The sequence below is a fragment of the Electrona antarctica genome (genome assembly GCF_951216825.1).
Source record: "Electrona antarctica genome assembly, chromosome: 22".
Classification (NCBI taxonomy): domain Eukaryota; kingdom Metazoa; phylum Chordata; class Actinopteri; order Myctophiformes; family Myctophidae; genus Electrona; species Electrona antarctica.
This window is the reverse complement of record NC_136805.1, coordinates 36,620,311-36,637,362: the sequence shown is the minus strand read 5'-3', so window position 1 is coordinate 36,637,362 and position 17,052 is coordinate 36,620,311. Positions and strand designations below refer to the sequence as shown.

General features: G+C 44.0%; 1 protein-coding gene across 1 annotated transcript in view; it reads right to left on the bottom strand.

Annotated features, from left to right (window-relative positions):
- zranb1a (zinc finger, RAN-binding domain containing 1a) overlaps positions 1-17,052 on the bottom strand; it is a 31,338-nt gene that overhangs the window by 10,160 nt on the left and 4,126 nt on the right. The window contains exons 4-7 of the mRNA XM_079493189.1: positions 10,519-10,706; positions 7,125-7,278; positions 5,503-5,574; positions 3,179-3,377 (exon numbers count right to left, since the gene is read on the bottom strand). Coding sequence (XP_079349315.1) covers positions 3,179-3,377; positions 5,503-5,574; positions 7,125-7,278; positions 10,519-10,706 — 613 coding nt within the window. The remainder of the gene's footprint in view (positions 1-3,178; positions 3,378-5,502; positions 5,575-7,124; positions 7,279-10,518; positions 10,707-17,052) is intronic.

Below are 17,052 nucleotides of genomic sequence, written 5' to 3'. Positions count from 1 at the left end.
GCACGACTTATTTATACACAGTAGTCATTTGTAAACTCATATCTATAGAACAAGTAGAGCACTCACTGTATCACAACGCCTTGACATATCACTCTCTCTGGATGTCTATATATAGCTTATGCAGGTGTGTGTGTGTGTGTGTGTGTGTGTGTGTGTGTGTGTGTGTGTGTTTGCGCGTGCGTGCGTGTGACGTGCGTGTGTGTGTGTGTCAAAACACTGAACCCGTAAAGTAGTAAATAAATGCACAATGAACACAACTACATTATGTCCATCACAAATTCCCTACACATTCAATTGTTTTGCTAAAGGTGGAAATAAGCTCTTGAACTTTATTGAATTTCATCATTTGAATACAATTATAGTGCGATTTGTCCATTAAGTTGTACAAATGTGACCAAATTATCGGCCCGATACCAGGAACTATGACATCATCATTATCGGCCAGATAACATTATATTATCGGCCCGATAATATATTCTTTATTTTATATATTTACATATGCTTGCAGTTCCGCTAAATGATTATTTGTTTTGCCGATTGTATCTGCTGACAAAGCACCCTGCATGTCATAGGTCAAAGCTGTGTTACATTACGTTAATCACTAGCATGTCTTTTTTACGTCTGTCTATATTTCTTATTATCGGTTATTAGTATCGGTATCGGTCTTGAGAAGCAATAAGTTATCGATATCGGTATCGGTTGCAAAAAATCAATATCATCCATCCCTATCTTTCTCCTCTGGTGAAAAGCTGGAATGTGCGCGATGGCAGGCTCTCAGTCAAATCTGGTCACAAATATACATGTTTGCACATTTTGTCCATTAGGATGCCAATTGATCAGCTCAGCTGTTTCTACACACTGCACTGTCTAAAATGTTCAAACAAAACAGAAGGCAGGTCGTAGCACATCACACATTGCATGCCAGGATTGATCAAAAACGTTCTGAATACAGTTGGAGGCCATCGATATTTTCCTTTTGCTGAGGTTTGTGTGATCTGCGCAAAAGGACAGTTAACCCATTTTGGGCAGGAACCCCTTTTGGTGTTTTAAACATTGTTATAATTTAGCTATTGAAAAATAGCAGATCTACAAGCTCATAGCGCGCCACCGAGTGGCGCGCTACGAGCTTGTAGGTCTGCTATTTTTGAAAAGCTAAATTTAGAAGGATTTAGAAGGATTTAGAAGGATTTTTTAAAATTTTGAGGTCAGGCCTAAATGGGTTAAATGATAAGGGACAATATCGGTGGCACCCAACTGTATGTCTTATTACCCTGCCTGCATGCGTGTGTGCGAGACAGCTGAGGCAGGCACAGGCACAAGATGCCTAGCCTGGCTAATAAGCCAGACCGAATCAGCCGTTGGCAAAAAAAAAAGAATTGCCTGCCGACGGATTACGGTCTGGAGAGGCTCAATTGTACGCCCATTTCCTACACCAGAGAACTGGTGTGGCCAATCGGGACACGGTATGCAATATGGGCGGGCTTTGGTACAGTGACGTTCAATGCTTGAGACCTTTGACTGACAGTAGCTCTGACCAATTGCGTCAAAGGGAAAATGTTTGAACCCGCCCCCCCGGGAAACAAGATCCATACACATCATCTCCAGACTCAAATACCACACGACAGTGTGATTTGAGTCTGGCTTATTAGCCAGGCTACAAGATGCCTGTGTGAGTGACAAATACAAGCTTGCTGAATACTGACTTTGTAGTAATCACTTGGGTCTGTCTCTCCATGTGTCTGTTAACAAAATGACTGGTGTGAACAGATTAAACTTGGCATGAATGATTAGTAAGCTGCCCCGCAGACATTATTAACATTTTGGGTGAACAATGTCAAGGTAAGAATATCAGGAAAACTCACAGATGCAGAACAAGATTAGTAGGTAGATGCAGTGTCTGCACCCCATGTTGTGTTTTTAAACTGTAGCTGTGTTCTTTAACCCATTTTGACCTGAGATCAGATTCTAAAAATGTCTTCTACATCCTGACAGTTTTCTGAAAAAGCTATGTTTCTATGTCAGTCGTTCTTCGATTTTTCAAAAATAGCAGACCTACAAGCTCGTAGCGCGCCACTCGGTGGCGCGCTATGAGCTTGTAGATCTGCTATTTTTCAATAGCTAAAGCATAACATGATGCTAAGGGGTTCCCGCCCAGAATCGGTTAAACACTTTCAACCTGCCGTCCCGAATTTTGGGCATTACATTTGCGTAAATAAAAAAATAAAATAAAAATAAAACAAAACCCCAAATGTCAAAAAGGTTTCAACATTTTCTAAAAACAGCAAAAATTCGAAAGCCGATCCGTTGCGAGCTTGTATAGAGATCACCGCTTTCCTTCGCCGTTCGGCGTTAAGCATACAGGGCTTAAGTGGGTTAAACGGCTCCTCTGCTTCTACAAATCCATGCTTATCCTGACGACGGGGGGGCCTTGCCGAGGTGCAGCCCAGTGACATTGAAACGTTTCATGTTTGGTTGTGTGCAGGTGTCACTAAACGAAAATAGCCGATCTGCGAGATCGCCAGCTCACAGAAGCTCACAACGTGTCGCGACGTGATTACACAGTACATACGTATGTGAGCATGTACATCTGCCATTTTCGTCACACAGCAGAGTATGAATCGGGCATTTCAATGCCATCACGGGCCACATTTTAGTTCTAGTCGACTAAAATCTTCTGATATTTAGTCGACTAAAACTAGACTAACACTAAAACATCTCAGATGACTAAAATATGACAAAAACTAAATGGAATTTTATTTATTTTTTTAAAAAGACTAAACTAAGGTCCGGCCTAGCGGTCTGGGCACCTAGACTGGTAATCCAGCGTGTCGCTTGCAGGTTCGACTCCCGATCCCGACGACCAGAGAAAAAAAAGTCAGACCAGTCTGAAGTGAATGGGGCTGTACTGTACTCGTGCTGTAGTACTGTACTGTACTGTACAAGCCCTACTCCCTGGCCTCAGTGTGTGTGTGTGTGTGTGTCGCTGCTCAACAGTGCCATCCAGTGGCATTAGTGAGGTGTTTCAGCTGTTCGTGCTCAGACAGACATAGGGACACACATAGCTGCGTATAGGAGTGACTAGCACCACTCAAAAGAAAAGAAAAAGAAAAAAAAGAAGACTAAACTAAATCAAAATGTGCTGTCAAAATCAACGCTGGTGCAGCCGAGCGTGTCTCACCAGTGCGAGCAGTCGTGCAGGCTGTCGTGGAGGGTCTTGCGGAGGACAGAGTCCTTGTCGTAGATGCCCCAGGTGGCCTGCAGCACAGAGTCCAGCAGGCAGTCGCCCGCCGTGCGGTTCCACAGGGCGTACAGCCGGCTGTCTAGGCGTGTGCCCAGCTCCAGGGACCAGTTGATGACGGGAGACTCCTCTTCCAGCTCTGTGCAGAGGACGACGAGAGAAAGAGGAACACAGGAGGAACAGGGTTTAGTGAGAGCAGTGGTTCTCCACCTTTTCTTTTTAGAGCTCTGGACCACAAGCATATTTCAAACACGTCTCAATGACCACCCCACAACATTCTGATAATACAGTATGTGTGTGCTTGCAGTACACACACATATACACGCACACACACAGTACATATACAGTATTGTACAGTTGTACAAGTAGTTATACTGTGTATACGGAACGCACAACAGTAATTTCTGTTTAATTATTTTTGAGTGGTGCAGCCACTCCAAGGAACAGCAATGTCCGTCCCTCCCTATGTCCCTATGTTTAGGGTACCAATAGGGGAAGGGGCAGGAGAGAGAGAGAGAGAGAAAGAGAGAGAGAGAGAGAGAGGGTGTTGTCTGCTAATTCCCCCACACAAGTCGGTGAATCGGCAATTATCAGTGCCCAACACCTCACCGCATCAAACCCTTAAAGCTAGAGACTGTCCATTTTCCCATGGACCACCTGTAAATTATGCCACGCACAACCAGTGGTCCTTGGACCACTGGTGAGCTGGAGAGAGAGAGAGAGAGAGGCAGATGGTCGGTAGAAGAGAGACAAATGGCGTCGTGGTGGTCAGCAATAATTCTGTTAGTCGTTCCTCAGCACTTCTCAGAACAATGTGGGGCACCTTTCCCTTGGAACCCAATTTGATGCAGAGCCTTACGTAAATGGGTCATAAGACACCTCTGAGACCTACGACGACTAGATGTGAGGACACACACACACACACACACACACACACACACACACACACACACACACACACACACACACACACACACACACACACACACACACACACACACACACAGCTATGTGGGAGGGGAAAATGAGAAGGCTCAATTAGTCTAATTAGCGTGGGAGCAGGAGAGCAAGGCAGGTAGTACAGTACAGTATAGTATAGCTTGACGATGGAAGAACAGCTCCAGCAGACTGTGGCTCCCAGCAGAGGGTCTCTTCCTCTAGCGCCATATCTGATGGCTCTGACTACGCACCACACACCCACACAAGGAGTGCATTGCAGAAGGAGAGGCCAACCAAAAAAATAATAATAATACATTGGTTTTTTTTTTATATAGTGGTTAACACAAAAATTGTGTTAACCACTTTAACAGTGTCCCAGTGTCCACTGGAGCTTTTTTCCTCGGCTGAAACGGCCTGGGTGCTTGCCAGGCAACACGCCCATGCACCAGGGTTGGAAATATTTGAGCCCTCAGCAGGAGGTAGAGTAAAGCGCCTCGCATGCACGAGTGCAAGGTAAATGGCCAGGGCAATGCCAAGCTGCTGGCGTTTACAGAAACACAGCGATCCCCTTACAAACAATTAAAAACATGCGCTGCGCTCAGGATAAACATCTTGGTGGCCTTAACCCATTTTGACCTGCGATCAGATTCTAAAAATGTCTTCTACATCCTGACAGTTTTATGAAAAAGCTATGTTTCTATGTCAGTCGTTCTTTTTTTTTCTTTTCGATTTTTCAAAAATAGCAGACCTACAAGCTCGTAGCGCGCCACTCGGTGGCGCGCTATGAGCTTGTAGATCTGATATTTTTCAATAGCTAAAGCATAACATAATGCTAACACCAAAAGGGGTTCCCGCCCAAAATGGGTTAAGCCCCATAAAAAAAACATTTCAAGAATAGCCTATTTACAAGAGACAAGTTTGAAAGAAATTAGAGATAGATAGATGGATGATATAGATTGATGATAGGATGATAGACAGACAGACAAAAGAAAGGAATAACTTGGCTAAACGTTTGCCTATATAATGATATGCCCAAATTTGGGATGCCAGGTCAAAAGTGGTTAGCCGTGACCCATAATTGCTTACGAATGTCATCCCTTGTTCCAACTGCTTTCATTTCCTTCTTTTTTTTTTTTTTTGTATTCTCTGTATGTAAAGCACTCTGTGAGAAGTGCTATATACACAATACTCGATAAATGAGGGGTGGCTCTACACCCACAACAACACCATCACGTATTACCGGCTGAAGTTGCACGTTAGTGACAGGTGGTAATAACATATTCCATTAATAAACATAGATAACACAGATAGTACATATCCATTACCTTTCTGTACATCACGATCCAGCACCTCATCAAACAGTTTCTCCTGGACAGCGGGGGGGAGGTCCTCTATATCTGCAGCGAGAAAGAGAGAGAGAGAGAGAGAGAGAGAGAGAGAGAGACATGAGTAAAGGCATTGAATTTCCATGGTCATGAACCCGGCTGTATGCGTGTGCACCAGAGGCCACACAAAACGACCATGGTTAATGACACACAAGAGGGAAATGTGTTTTTTTTTGTGATTCCATTCATCGGCTGACATTTCGTCAATGGCTGACTGTAAACATCAGCGCTGTGCAGCACGTTGTTTGTGTGTGTGTCACACACACACACACACACACACACACACCACACACACACACAGTTGAAAAGAGAGAGAGAGCGAGAGAGCCCTGGAGATGGCCCAGGGCCAAGTTCTGCCTGCAAAGAGAAATACTTGGCAATGACGGCGAAACACTCAAAATCTTCCGATGAACCCCCGTGTAATCTTTCATCCTAGCAGCAGCGGCGGCATGTTCGCTAACAGAGCACTAACCAGCAGCTCTGAAGAGGCAGAGTGTGCATGTTTTCAATGAAGACATTATGCCAGAGAGAGAGAGAGAGAGAGAGGCTGGACTGGGAGGCTAGCCTGCATGCATTCCTTCTACGCCCCGGTAAAAAAAACACCACAAGAAAAATCACTCGAGTGAGATCACATGCCGAAATGTTGCACCTTTATACCATTCCGAGGGAAATTCTACAGATGAGCGTGAAACTAAATCATGAATATAATCCTGAAGGCCACAAGGAATTCATTTTTACCAGTGCAATATGAGGAAACGTATTGTTTTTCTGCGCTGGGAAACTCTTTTTCAACTTGTAATGTTCAACATCAATCCTCATTTAGGGACACAAAGTACAGATGGTTAGAGTATGAGCCATGCTAGCGGGCTGACGGTGTTGCATTATTAAAAACTGCTGGCTGTTTTGTTTCTGATTTGGATGCTTAATGAGGAGCACATATTTACTTTACTTTTGTCCGTGGTAACTGGAGTCATGGCAGCTAAATTCACATAGAGTCCACACTTACTCCTTTAACTAGAGTAAGGGTCTTCAACAGGGGGTACGGGTATCCTCAGAGATACTGCAGGGAAGCCTGGGCCACCAAATGTGTGTGTGATAGGTACTTTATTTTCATTACATTAGCAAATTGAACCCTTGCATCCCTATTCTGTGGGGAACATTAGCCAAAAATAGCAGATCTACAAGCTCACAACGTGTCCGCAACGCGTTGTGAGATTGTAGATCGGCTATTATCGGCGAAGAGGTTTGGTGTACAGGGGAAAAAAAGAGCAGACCAAGTACCGAGCCAAAGTTGGTTTAAGTTGTTAAATGTCTGAAAACACACATTTAAAGTGGGGAGCCCTGCTTCATCTCACTCAGCTAAGGGACAGGGAAACACTGAAGAGCGCTGGACTAGAGCTTTATTTCATGCAATCAGACATGATTTATTAGCTACGGGCAGCCAGGCTGGGCAGTGGACAGAGTGATTTAGCTACGGGCAGCCATGCTGGGCAGTGGACAGAGTGATTTAGCTACGGGCAGCCAGCCAGGCTGGTTAGTGGAGAGAGCGAGTGGTCAGTCACCTGCAGGCAGAGTGAAGGTCACCAGGTCAGAGAGGAAGTAGCAGGCGAAGTCGCCCTTGCGCTGGTGCAGCGAGGCCGCAATCTCTCTGCGGATCTGCTCCGTCAGATCAGGACACACCATGGAGGGGATGCACTTAGCTGCCTGCTGATTCACCTGGTGGGAGGTTAGAGAGAGATGGAACATTAAAGCGAATAATACAAAAAATTAGAGGCGCTCTTATCCTCGTACATCATCGTACTACATCATCGCATTACGGCCAATCAGCATTTGCGTCCTCACCTTTGTCTTCAATGTTTGTGTTTACACAAACACTCAAAATTGTCAATGGGATTTAATGTTTGTGTTAGGACACAGTTTGTGTTTGCACACATACTAAAAGCTGGATATGGGAGGGGCAATCGCCCATCCCATGTCTGAAAATGTTGTATGGCCAAGTCAAAGGCCAATGTGCAATTTGTGACACATTATGAAAGGAGTCCCCCACACACTAGCAATGATGTTTTAGTAATATTGTATCGTGCCAACCAGGTGAATAAATAAAAATCACAGATTGAGGCTTTATATTATGTGAAATATCGGAGACTGTTAAGATTTCATGGAAGATGTGCTAGGTGCTAGTTGCTAGTTTGACCGGACGACTTCAAATGCTCTAATCTTATCGACAGCTTGTAGATGGGCTATTTCCGCTGTGCAACATGCTTCCATAGAATACATGCTTGGCTTCTATGGAATCCAAATGGCTGAAATCAGTCATTGCGACTGAACTTTAAATCCATGCATCTACAATATAAAGTCTGTCTGTGGCGGGCACTCAGATATGCCCATATATGGACTGCACATGCCTGAACTTTATGGCAGCGCAAATCCCGATCGTTGCCAACGTTTTTTGTTGTTGTTTTTAACCCATTTCGACCTGAGATCAGATTCTAAAAATGTCTTCTACATCCTGACAGTTTTCTGAAAAAGCTATGTTTCTATGTCAGTCGTTCTTCGATTTTTCAAAAATAGCAGAGCTACAAGCTCATAGCGCGCCACTTGGAGGCGCGCTATGAGCTTGTAGATCTGCTATTTTTCAATAGCTAAAGCATAACATAATGCTAACACCAAAAGGGGTTCCGGCCCAAATGGGTTAATGTGAAAGCAACAGGATGATTTGACCAGAATTTGTCTGGTGGCTGATGTCAACTCATTTTTCTGTTAAGTACATTTTGATAATATATTGCAGTATTGATACTTTTACTTAAGTAAATCATTTGAGTACTTTTTCCACCACTGACTACCACCAGTAGTTATTCTACGACACACACACACACACAGTGTCACAGTGCACAGGCAAGCTTTCAACTCTGCCCTGCTGCCACAGTCACTTGCGTGTGCTTGCCTTCCGTGTCATCCCTAATCACCGCCTGCCCTCTCTCTCTCACTGCATCATGCCACATGAGCTCTGTGGCATCGTCACCTCCACTGAGAACCAATGGCAGGAGGATTGCAGCTCGGCTAATCCTGGCCCTAATCCTCAAAGTACACTTCCCCTGCAATCATCAAGCCATTATAGTTAAAGTCCTACTATTTGTCAGAAACATTGGTGTATGCGAAATTTGTTCTCCACGTTTGACCCATCTTTTGGTAGCGGTGATCCGCAGCCGTGCCGCACTCGGGAGTAATTTGTAGTTGATCTAACCCCCATTCAACCCTTGTTGCCGAGTGCCAAGCAGGGAGGCATTGGGTGCCATTTTCTTTGGTCTTTGGTATGACCCAGAGTAATCTAGTAATATAAGAGAGTGGCGACATTAGCGTTGACTCCCATTGTAACAATGGAATGCGGAAGTGCTCAATCTATCTCAATGGGATAGTTCCAATGTTTCGAACTATAGCCCATAGCACCCCACTTTGCGGCGAGATCAAAGCGCGTCGCCACTCTCTTACTAGATTACTCTGGTATGACCCGGCCGGGGATCGAACCTCGACCTCCCAGTTTCAGGGCGGACACTAACCACAAGGCCACTGAGCTGGTCAGCTATATATTGTCTCTGCTGGGCCTCAACAAATATAGGTGGTGTAAAAAGAGATGCGTACTGCTGTTGACGGATATATACATTTTTTAATAGCCATCTGTTGTCTGCGATTGACGTGGGTCAATGGGTATATGACGGGTATATGACGTGGGTATATACTGTATAAGTTTTAAATCGCTTTATATGGATCTGAAACGGCACGCTGAAACTTTTAGCCCTGAGCCGGTTGCTAGGCAACGCCTTGCTCACCCCTGCACGGTGCACGCATGGAACGTGCTCGCGCATGCGTAGACTACTGTTATAATTAGGATCTTCCCTGGCTCTTTTCTCGAAAACTACGTCGCTGTCCGTTGTACTGATCAGACATCCGAGGTTCGGATCAGATTTCAGATTTTTCATCGCATCGCGATCAAAATATAAATGTTTCTCGAGAAAGTTTCTTACAATGGCAGTCTGCAAGTGGTGAAAAACGGAAGTGCTCCCCAATTCCAGCCCGTGCAAGATATTTACCACTTGAGGCCACACGGTCCTTGTGTTAACAAATTCAATAGTGGTTCAGTCTTCCTCGACACGCTATGACCAAAGCATATAATTTGGCTTTAAATTATCAAATGATCCCCCAACAACAGGTTTCACAAAAATCACAGGTCGTGTTTTTCACTGTGCAAGCATTGCACCTTTCGTTTGGTGTCTCACAAATGGATGTGGAATTAGCATGTTAATATGCCGTTATGCATTCTGCTGATATGAGTTTTTAGCTAAGCCCGTGTACGTCAGGAAGTGTGTGTGGGGGTGGTTGAGTGAACGGACTGCTTTTTAAAATCGTCTCAGAGTATATTCACGCCTCTTAACCCATTCTGGGCGGGAAGCCGGGAACCCCTTTTGGTGTTTTAAACATTATGTTATAATTTAGCTATTGAAAAATAGCAGATCTACAAGCTCATAGCGCGCCCGAGTGGCGCGCTATGAGCTTGTAGGTCTGCTATTTTTGAAAAATCGTTAAAATGTGCCTCAAATCTTTCAGAAAATTGTCATGATTTAGAAAACATTTTTTTTAAATTTCGACGTCAGGCCTGAATGGGTTAAGTTCCTCAAAGGAGGTGGCATTAAGCCAGAGTTATACGTGGTGGCACTGGCAGATCGTGTCGTGCACCGATCTACAAGCTCCTAAAGCATAACGTTGTGGCGCCTTGCGAGTTTGTAGGTCTGCTATTTCCGGTGTGTGCGGCATGGCGTGCAACAGAGTATAAATAAGCCTTTATCAAATACTATATGGGTACTACTGTGCATTTTTTTAGTTGCTAATCCCTTCCTAGTGCAGTGGTGAAAGCAAAGCCCACTCCCCCCTTCCCTCTCTACCTCCCTCAGGCAAGCTTACCTCAGTGAGAAGGATAGCCAGCATGTCCTGCCTCTGGAAGCGGATGGCCAGGTGGACCAGTGTGAAGCCCACGTCGAACGCCGACGACCGGCTGAGGAGGCGCACTTCGTCGGCGGTGAGCTGTCGGGCGATGTCTCCACCGGAGGATTTATAGGCTTCCACGGCCGTAAGGTCGCCTTCAACCACGCCTGTAGTAGCACAGTTGCGAGAAAGAGAGAGGTCGAAAAGGTCAAGGAGTGCAGAAGCGGCCGACGTGGGGCCTTGAGGGGGGGTAGACGGAAGAGTGCTGCTAACATGCCAACTGAACCGACTGTCAAATGTGATGAATGTGAGGGCAACACATGACCATGGTGTTTGCGGTTGGTGCTCAAGGAACAACACTGTAATTCCCTGAAAACAGTGATTCACCTTAAGCACCTGTCAGCTCTCTCTGGTGCTAGTGTGAAAACAGGCAAGCACTGCCGTCAAGATGTCGGGCCGCTTGGTTCGCAAGCTTCCTCAAATACCTCTGTGTGCTTTTCAAACGCATCTGCAAGGCAATTTTGTCTTAATGATTTTTCTTTTTAGACAGAAATGCTCGGGATGGATGGATTAGTCTGGCATTTGGACGTGCTCCAGCTGCAGCAGTGTGTGTGCCTGCTGTTAATGAAAAGCGGGGCATAATGGACAGCTTGTCATGTTCATTAAAAGCACTACAGAGGCGTCCATCAACCGCAAACCCACATCAAACCGCTCCTAGTCGATGGCAATTAATCTGAATTTTGCCTATGAAAATCTGCAGCGGCATTTGCATAACCATGTACCGGCAGGCACAGAGAGAGAGAGAGAGGGAGCTGAACATTGTACACCAAACCAAGCACGCAGAGAAGGGAGCAGGGTTCTCTACTAGCGCCTGACGTCAAACCACCATAACTCAAGTCATGACCTCTCTGGGTCAAACATGCATTTACTAGCTGACCCAGGGTGACTAGTTATCACCCTAGCATGGGCCTGCAAAGCAGAAAAGGCAGAATTCTTCAATGAAACATAACAGTTAAGAATACAAATTTCTGCGGTTCCATCATGGGGCAGTTTTCTGTGAATGTAATGTCGTCTACGCGTGCGTGTGGCCGAGGAACTCACACATGTGGGCCAGTTTAAAAAAAAGTCGTCCCCCCCCCCTTGGTAGCCACAGAAATGTCTCCGCTTTTGAACGTGATGTGCCAGACAAGACAGTGCACTTTTCATTTTATTCCTCATACAAAGACGCCATTGCCTGGCCCTGTATCTCAAATGGTCAATAAATATTTGATTAAGGAATATCATATGCCTTTTGTATTCTTTCTGTATATGAGCGAAATGTAGATTTTTATGTTCGACATTGAGGGAAATAAAGATTCTCAGATAATAAAAAAGAAAAACTCTGCTTATCGTTATCATAACCAGTTAGTTGATCGATAAGGTTAACAAAACGTATAAATGATCAATTTATCGATAATTCCCATCCCTAGTGTACAGTTTGTACACATTCACTGCACACCTCCGTCTTCTCCAGAGACTGTAGTTAGGGCTGTCATGATTACAGAACAAACTAGAAAGGTCGCAATTTTTCAAAATTGCAAAGTGTGGTTGCCGCAGGCGCTTACTCCCACTAATATTGCCAGCCAATTACAATGTCACGTCACCCCTGTGATCATGCGTAAGTAATTCTGAGGGTATTTAATCCCCCAAAAATCATGTTTTTTGCGACAAATGGTTACATTTTTCGCATTTGCGGCGCCCCCTATGGATGAAAATGGAATTGCTTTTGGAACTTGGTTGAATGAACCACCCGCAACATGTGATTCAAATTTGGGATGGATTGGACATTCCGTTCCTGATTTGTGGGACTAGTAGTGCGGCAAAGTTGTCTTACTCTAGTAAAATAAGGTGTGTTACAATTACAATAGTCTGGTTGCCCTTTTAGGGCAACCACACTAATTACTGACTCATTATTTTCATACAAAAAATTGAAAATAATTGAAATAGCAGATGACACGCCGTGATACATTGTAAGCTTGCAGATCTGCTATTTCAGCTTTTTTTATGTATGAAAAATGTTCAACATGGAAACTATTATGACAAAATAATTGCGATCATCTCAAAATAATTGTGATAAGACGATTATGTAAAGATTGTGACAGGCCTGTATCTGTAGTCCCAGCATCTGTTATGACTGAAACCAGAGGCGGAGGTAGCTAGCTATAGTGCGGAGAGGAGAACCAGGAAGCGAATGGCTAATTTTAAACAGATTCCCAGAGAGAGTACATTCTCTGGCAGGGAAGACAGTAGAGAGTGTTCTAATGCATTACCTTCCTCATAGGACCTGGGCTGGGACACGTCAAGAATGTCCTGTGACTTTAACCATGCCAGGTGACATTTGGCAAACATTTCCATGGGCTGCCTGACAAAGGGTTTAAGGTTAGGCTACATATAACCAAATGCTACCCTGGAGATCTTGTATGAAAAGGTGAAGGACAGAGCAAGATTACAGTGCTCAGTGTGTGGGTGGATACTGTAAGTGGGTGACACATTTCAGCATACAAGATCGGGGGGTTTTCCTGTCTCCGAACAGAGCTTTCTTTGGGGGGTTGACTAGACTACACACACGACATTAATAATATTAATAATACATTTTATTTATAAGGCGCCTTTCGGGGCACTCAAGGTCGCCGTACAACAGGTTAAAACTAAGGCACAGCCTGCAGCAGAAGACAGAGGTCAGCCATATGCCTGCCTAAACAGGTGGGTTTTGAGGTGAGTTTGGAAAATGGTGATAAGAGTCCATGTTTCTAATATCGGGGGAGGGAGTTCCAGAGGAGAGGGGCAGAGCGGCTGAAGGCATTAAGCATGATTGGTCTCCGTCATGAACAGTGTTACTAAAACTATGGCGAAAAATGTTCGTCAACTCCCTTATTTCACTGACGAAAATTAAATAAAAACAAAATAGGATCTAAACAAGATGACTGTCTAAAACTATTACTAAATATGCTGACAATTTTGTAGACAAACAAAAAACAGACTAAAATGTTAGGGAGGGACTAGTGGGGAAGAGCCATCAGGCCTGTAGTGGAGGAGCTTAGGGAGATATAAGGGATATTTCGAGCCAATTTGTCTAAAAGCGCAACATTTCGCACAGATGTAGCCCAGGGCATGCTGTAATGATTTAGCTAGGATGCCCGAGCCGGCGACCTTCGGGGGTCAAATCCAAATGGCCACCATTAACATCCTATATAAGGCAAAAACTAAATCTAAATTTCATTTCAAGTATTAGTTTAGCAAGAAAAACACTCTATGGCCGTTTTTAGCCCAAGGAGTGTTTTTCGTGCAAAGCTAATGCTTGGAATGGATTCAGAATCATGAAAACACCATAGTTTGACATGTCACATGCTATCTAAAGCATAATGAAATTTAGAAAAAAAAAATTATACGGACATCACAATCACATTGCACATTGCACAATTCGTAGATGCGTGCGTTGCTTACAGTGTGTTAGCACGAGTGCTAATTTTCACAACCTGTCCACAGGAGACTTTTCTAAAAATATGTTTGCCTTATATAGGTTCAGATTGTTAATGGTGGCCATATGGATTTGGCCGCTGTGGCGAGTCTAGCGACCCCGAAGGTCGCCGGCTCGGGAGCCCTAACTAAATCATTAGAGCAGGCCCTGGGCTACATCCGTGCAATATTTGGCGCTTTTAGACGAATTAGCGTGCAATATCCCTAAGCTCCTCCACGACCAGGAGTATATACACTTTGACTCAAGTAAAGTACTGGGGTTGAGTACTATGTCCACCACTGTTAACAACACATTAAAGAACCACTTCACCACTTTTCAACCTATCTTCATATAATAGGTCCTCACTAATAATCATGATAAAATGGCACGATTTCTTTCTACTCTAGTCTGTGTCTCATAGGAGGGCTGTGGGCAGTTTAGAAACCGTCTTCCAGTGACATCATCATTAGGCAGATTTTTTTTTAAACAAGATTTTTTTTACAAAAATGTTTAGATTTTCATTATCGTGAGAACGATAACTTTTCAGGACTAGAAAGCCTGCAGTTTCTATTAGCTTGTATTCCCCATCGATGATGTCACTGGAAGACGGTTTCTGAACTGCCCACAGCCCTCCTATGAGACACAGACCGAGTAGAAGAAAATGCACCATTTTTTTCATGATTATTAGTGAGGACCTATTATATGAAGAATTGAAGATAGGTTGAAAAGTGGTCCTTTAACTTTGAGTCTAATATGAACCACGGAGCTCTTTTATCAAATCTAATGTTGGGGGAGTGGGGAGGTGGACTCATTGAATTCCAATTATATAACATTTCCTTGCAGTATTCCAGCAGCACTAAAGTGTTAGCAGCATAATGTTTTTATGTTTTGAATAAAGACTCATTTTCTCCACAAGGGGAAAATGTATTCAGTTACAGCCTTTAGTTGGCTCGCCGAAACAAAAGAACAATATTAAACAAACAGTGTCCATTTCCTTGTGAGGAAAAACAGAATGGATGGGATCATCCAGTTTTGGCCCCAGATGGGGCAGCACTGAAACAACATCAAACATGAACTGCGGGGAGCGGTCGGAGCAGCGTGAGGCGAGGTTCTGGGACTAGAGGAAGTGCTGGACGTGACCATAATGGACTGCCTGGCTCGGACACTTCCTCCATCAACAAATACCACACACTCACAGACGCACTTTGAACTTGCCTGCAATGAATGCGTGTACAACATGACCGAGACCAATTAGATCCCATGGCACAACCGAAGCAGATAGAAGCAAAAAAGAGGCCGGGGTTGTTCAGCAAGCGAGTCAGAAGGCAAGGCAAGTTAATGAACCATGAAAAGGCTTATGTCAGGGCAGATCATATAGGCCATAGGTGAACTGTCTCACTGGTACATCTGTCTTGTCTGTCCCCCCTGGCTGGAATAATATTTTCTACTCCTCAGCAGCAAAACAATCCAAACAGGCAGAGAAAGGCAGGAGGGAGAGAAATCGTGTGAAGGTCAGGAGGACTCTGATCACATGCACTGGTCTTTTCTTTTTTTTTAATTTGGGGTGGGGGGGGGGGGGGGAGAGAGACTGGTGCTCATGTCTTGTCAAGGCTATTTTAGCCTGCTGGCTTGCTTGGCTCAGCACATAGACACTAGTGTTTACAAGGACTGTTGACGGGGAGCCAGCCAGGGGGAGCCTAGCTTTGGATCCAGGGGCTCCACTCTCTCTCGCTCTCTAACTCCCTCTCTCTCTCTCTCTCTGCTACCCAGACGGTCCATTCATCCCCACCGGGGCAGCCAGGAAAACACTCTCACACTGCCTGAAAAGATGCTCACAGTGCCGATATACCCCAGCGGTTTATTATTATTTCATATATTTACAGTATGACATGGTGTTGCGCAAAAGTAGAAAGAAATAGATCTACAAGCTCACTATACATCACGATTCGTGATGTGGCGTGTTGTGACCTTGAAAACATATTTTTAAAACATCTTGAAACTAGTAAAGGACGTTGGTTTTTTCCTGATGATATGCCCAAAATAGGGGTGCCAAAGTCTGTCTGTGGGTTTTATAAATAAATATTGAACCATTAAAAAAGGTATAAACAGGCGATTGTGACTGTAAATAATAACAACTACATCATTGGATCCAGTGGAACAGGTTCCACAGCAACATTTTCATAGGGCTGAAATTTAGCACCGTATTCACACCGATGACCACGATACAAAAATAATCTCATCCCAGCAAACACGGCCTGTGTAATGAAACCTCTCACGTTCTACTACAGTGAGGGCGGGCCTTGCCACGCAGCTGAAGTTACAAATACGCAATACGCTCCGTCATTCATTACGCTACTCTACAGTTTCATGTCTAAACAATAGACGAGTGTGCAGGCCAAGAGCAAAAGTGTTGCAATCTGTCACCAAAACACCAAACGGTATATATACACACAACTACACACAGCCTAGACTTAACCCATTAAAGACGAGAGGCCGATTCTACGAATGTCAGTAGTTCTCAACCTTTTTCATGTCAAGGACCCCCAGAATGATATGTATTTGCCTTGGCTGTCCCATCTCAGAATATTTTGTTCCAGGGACCCCCAGAAGCAAAGATTTGAGTTAAAAATGTTGACTTTAAAAGAATATACTGGATATTCAGGGGTTGACACTAAGGTCTCAGAGACAATTTCCTGTTGGTCATGTTCTACTTGCCCAAAGGTCATGACCACTTGCCCATAAAGTAAATCGTCCATTATAAAAATGACAGGTAAAATTTGAATTACTGTTCAATTTAAAACTTTTTTTTTCTTTCTAGGTCTGTGTGCGATAAAAAATGTATGTTTGCAATGCAATTTATATGCCAAATACCTACATACTAGCTATGAATATGACTATGGGTTCACACTTATTTTACAATTATAAGTAGCAACTGTGAAAACAGCATATTATAGGAAAACAGTGCTCATATTTTTAATTCTACAGAGCAGAAGACTTGTGTAAAGACTCGTTTATAG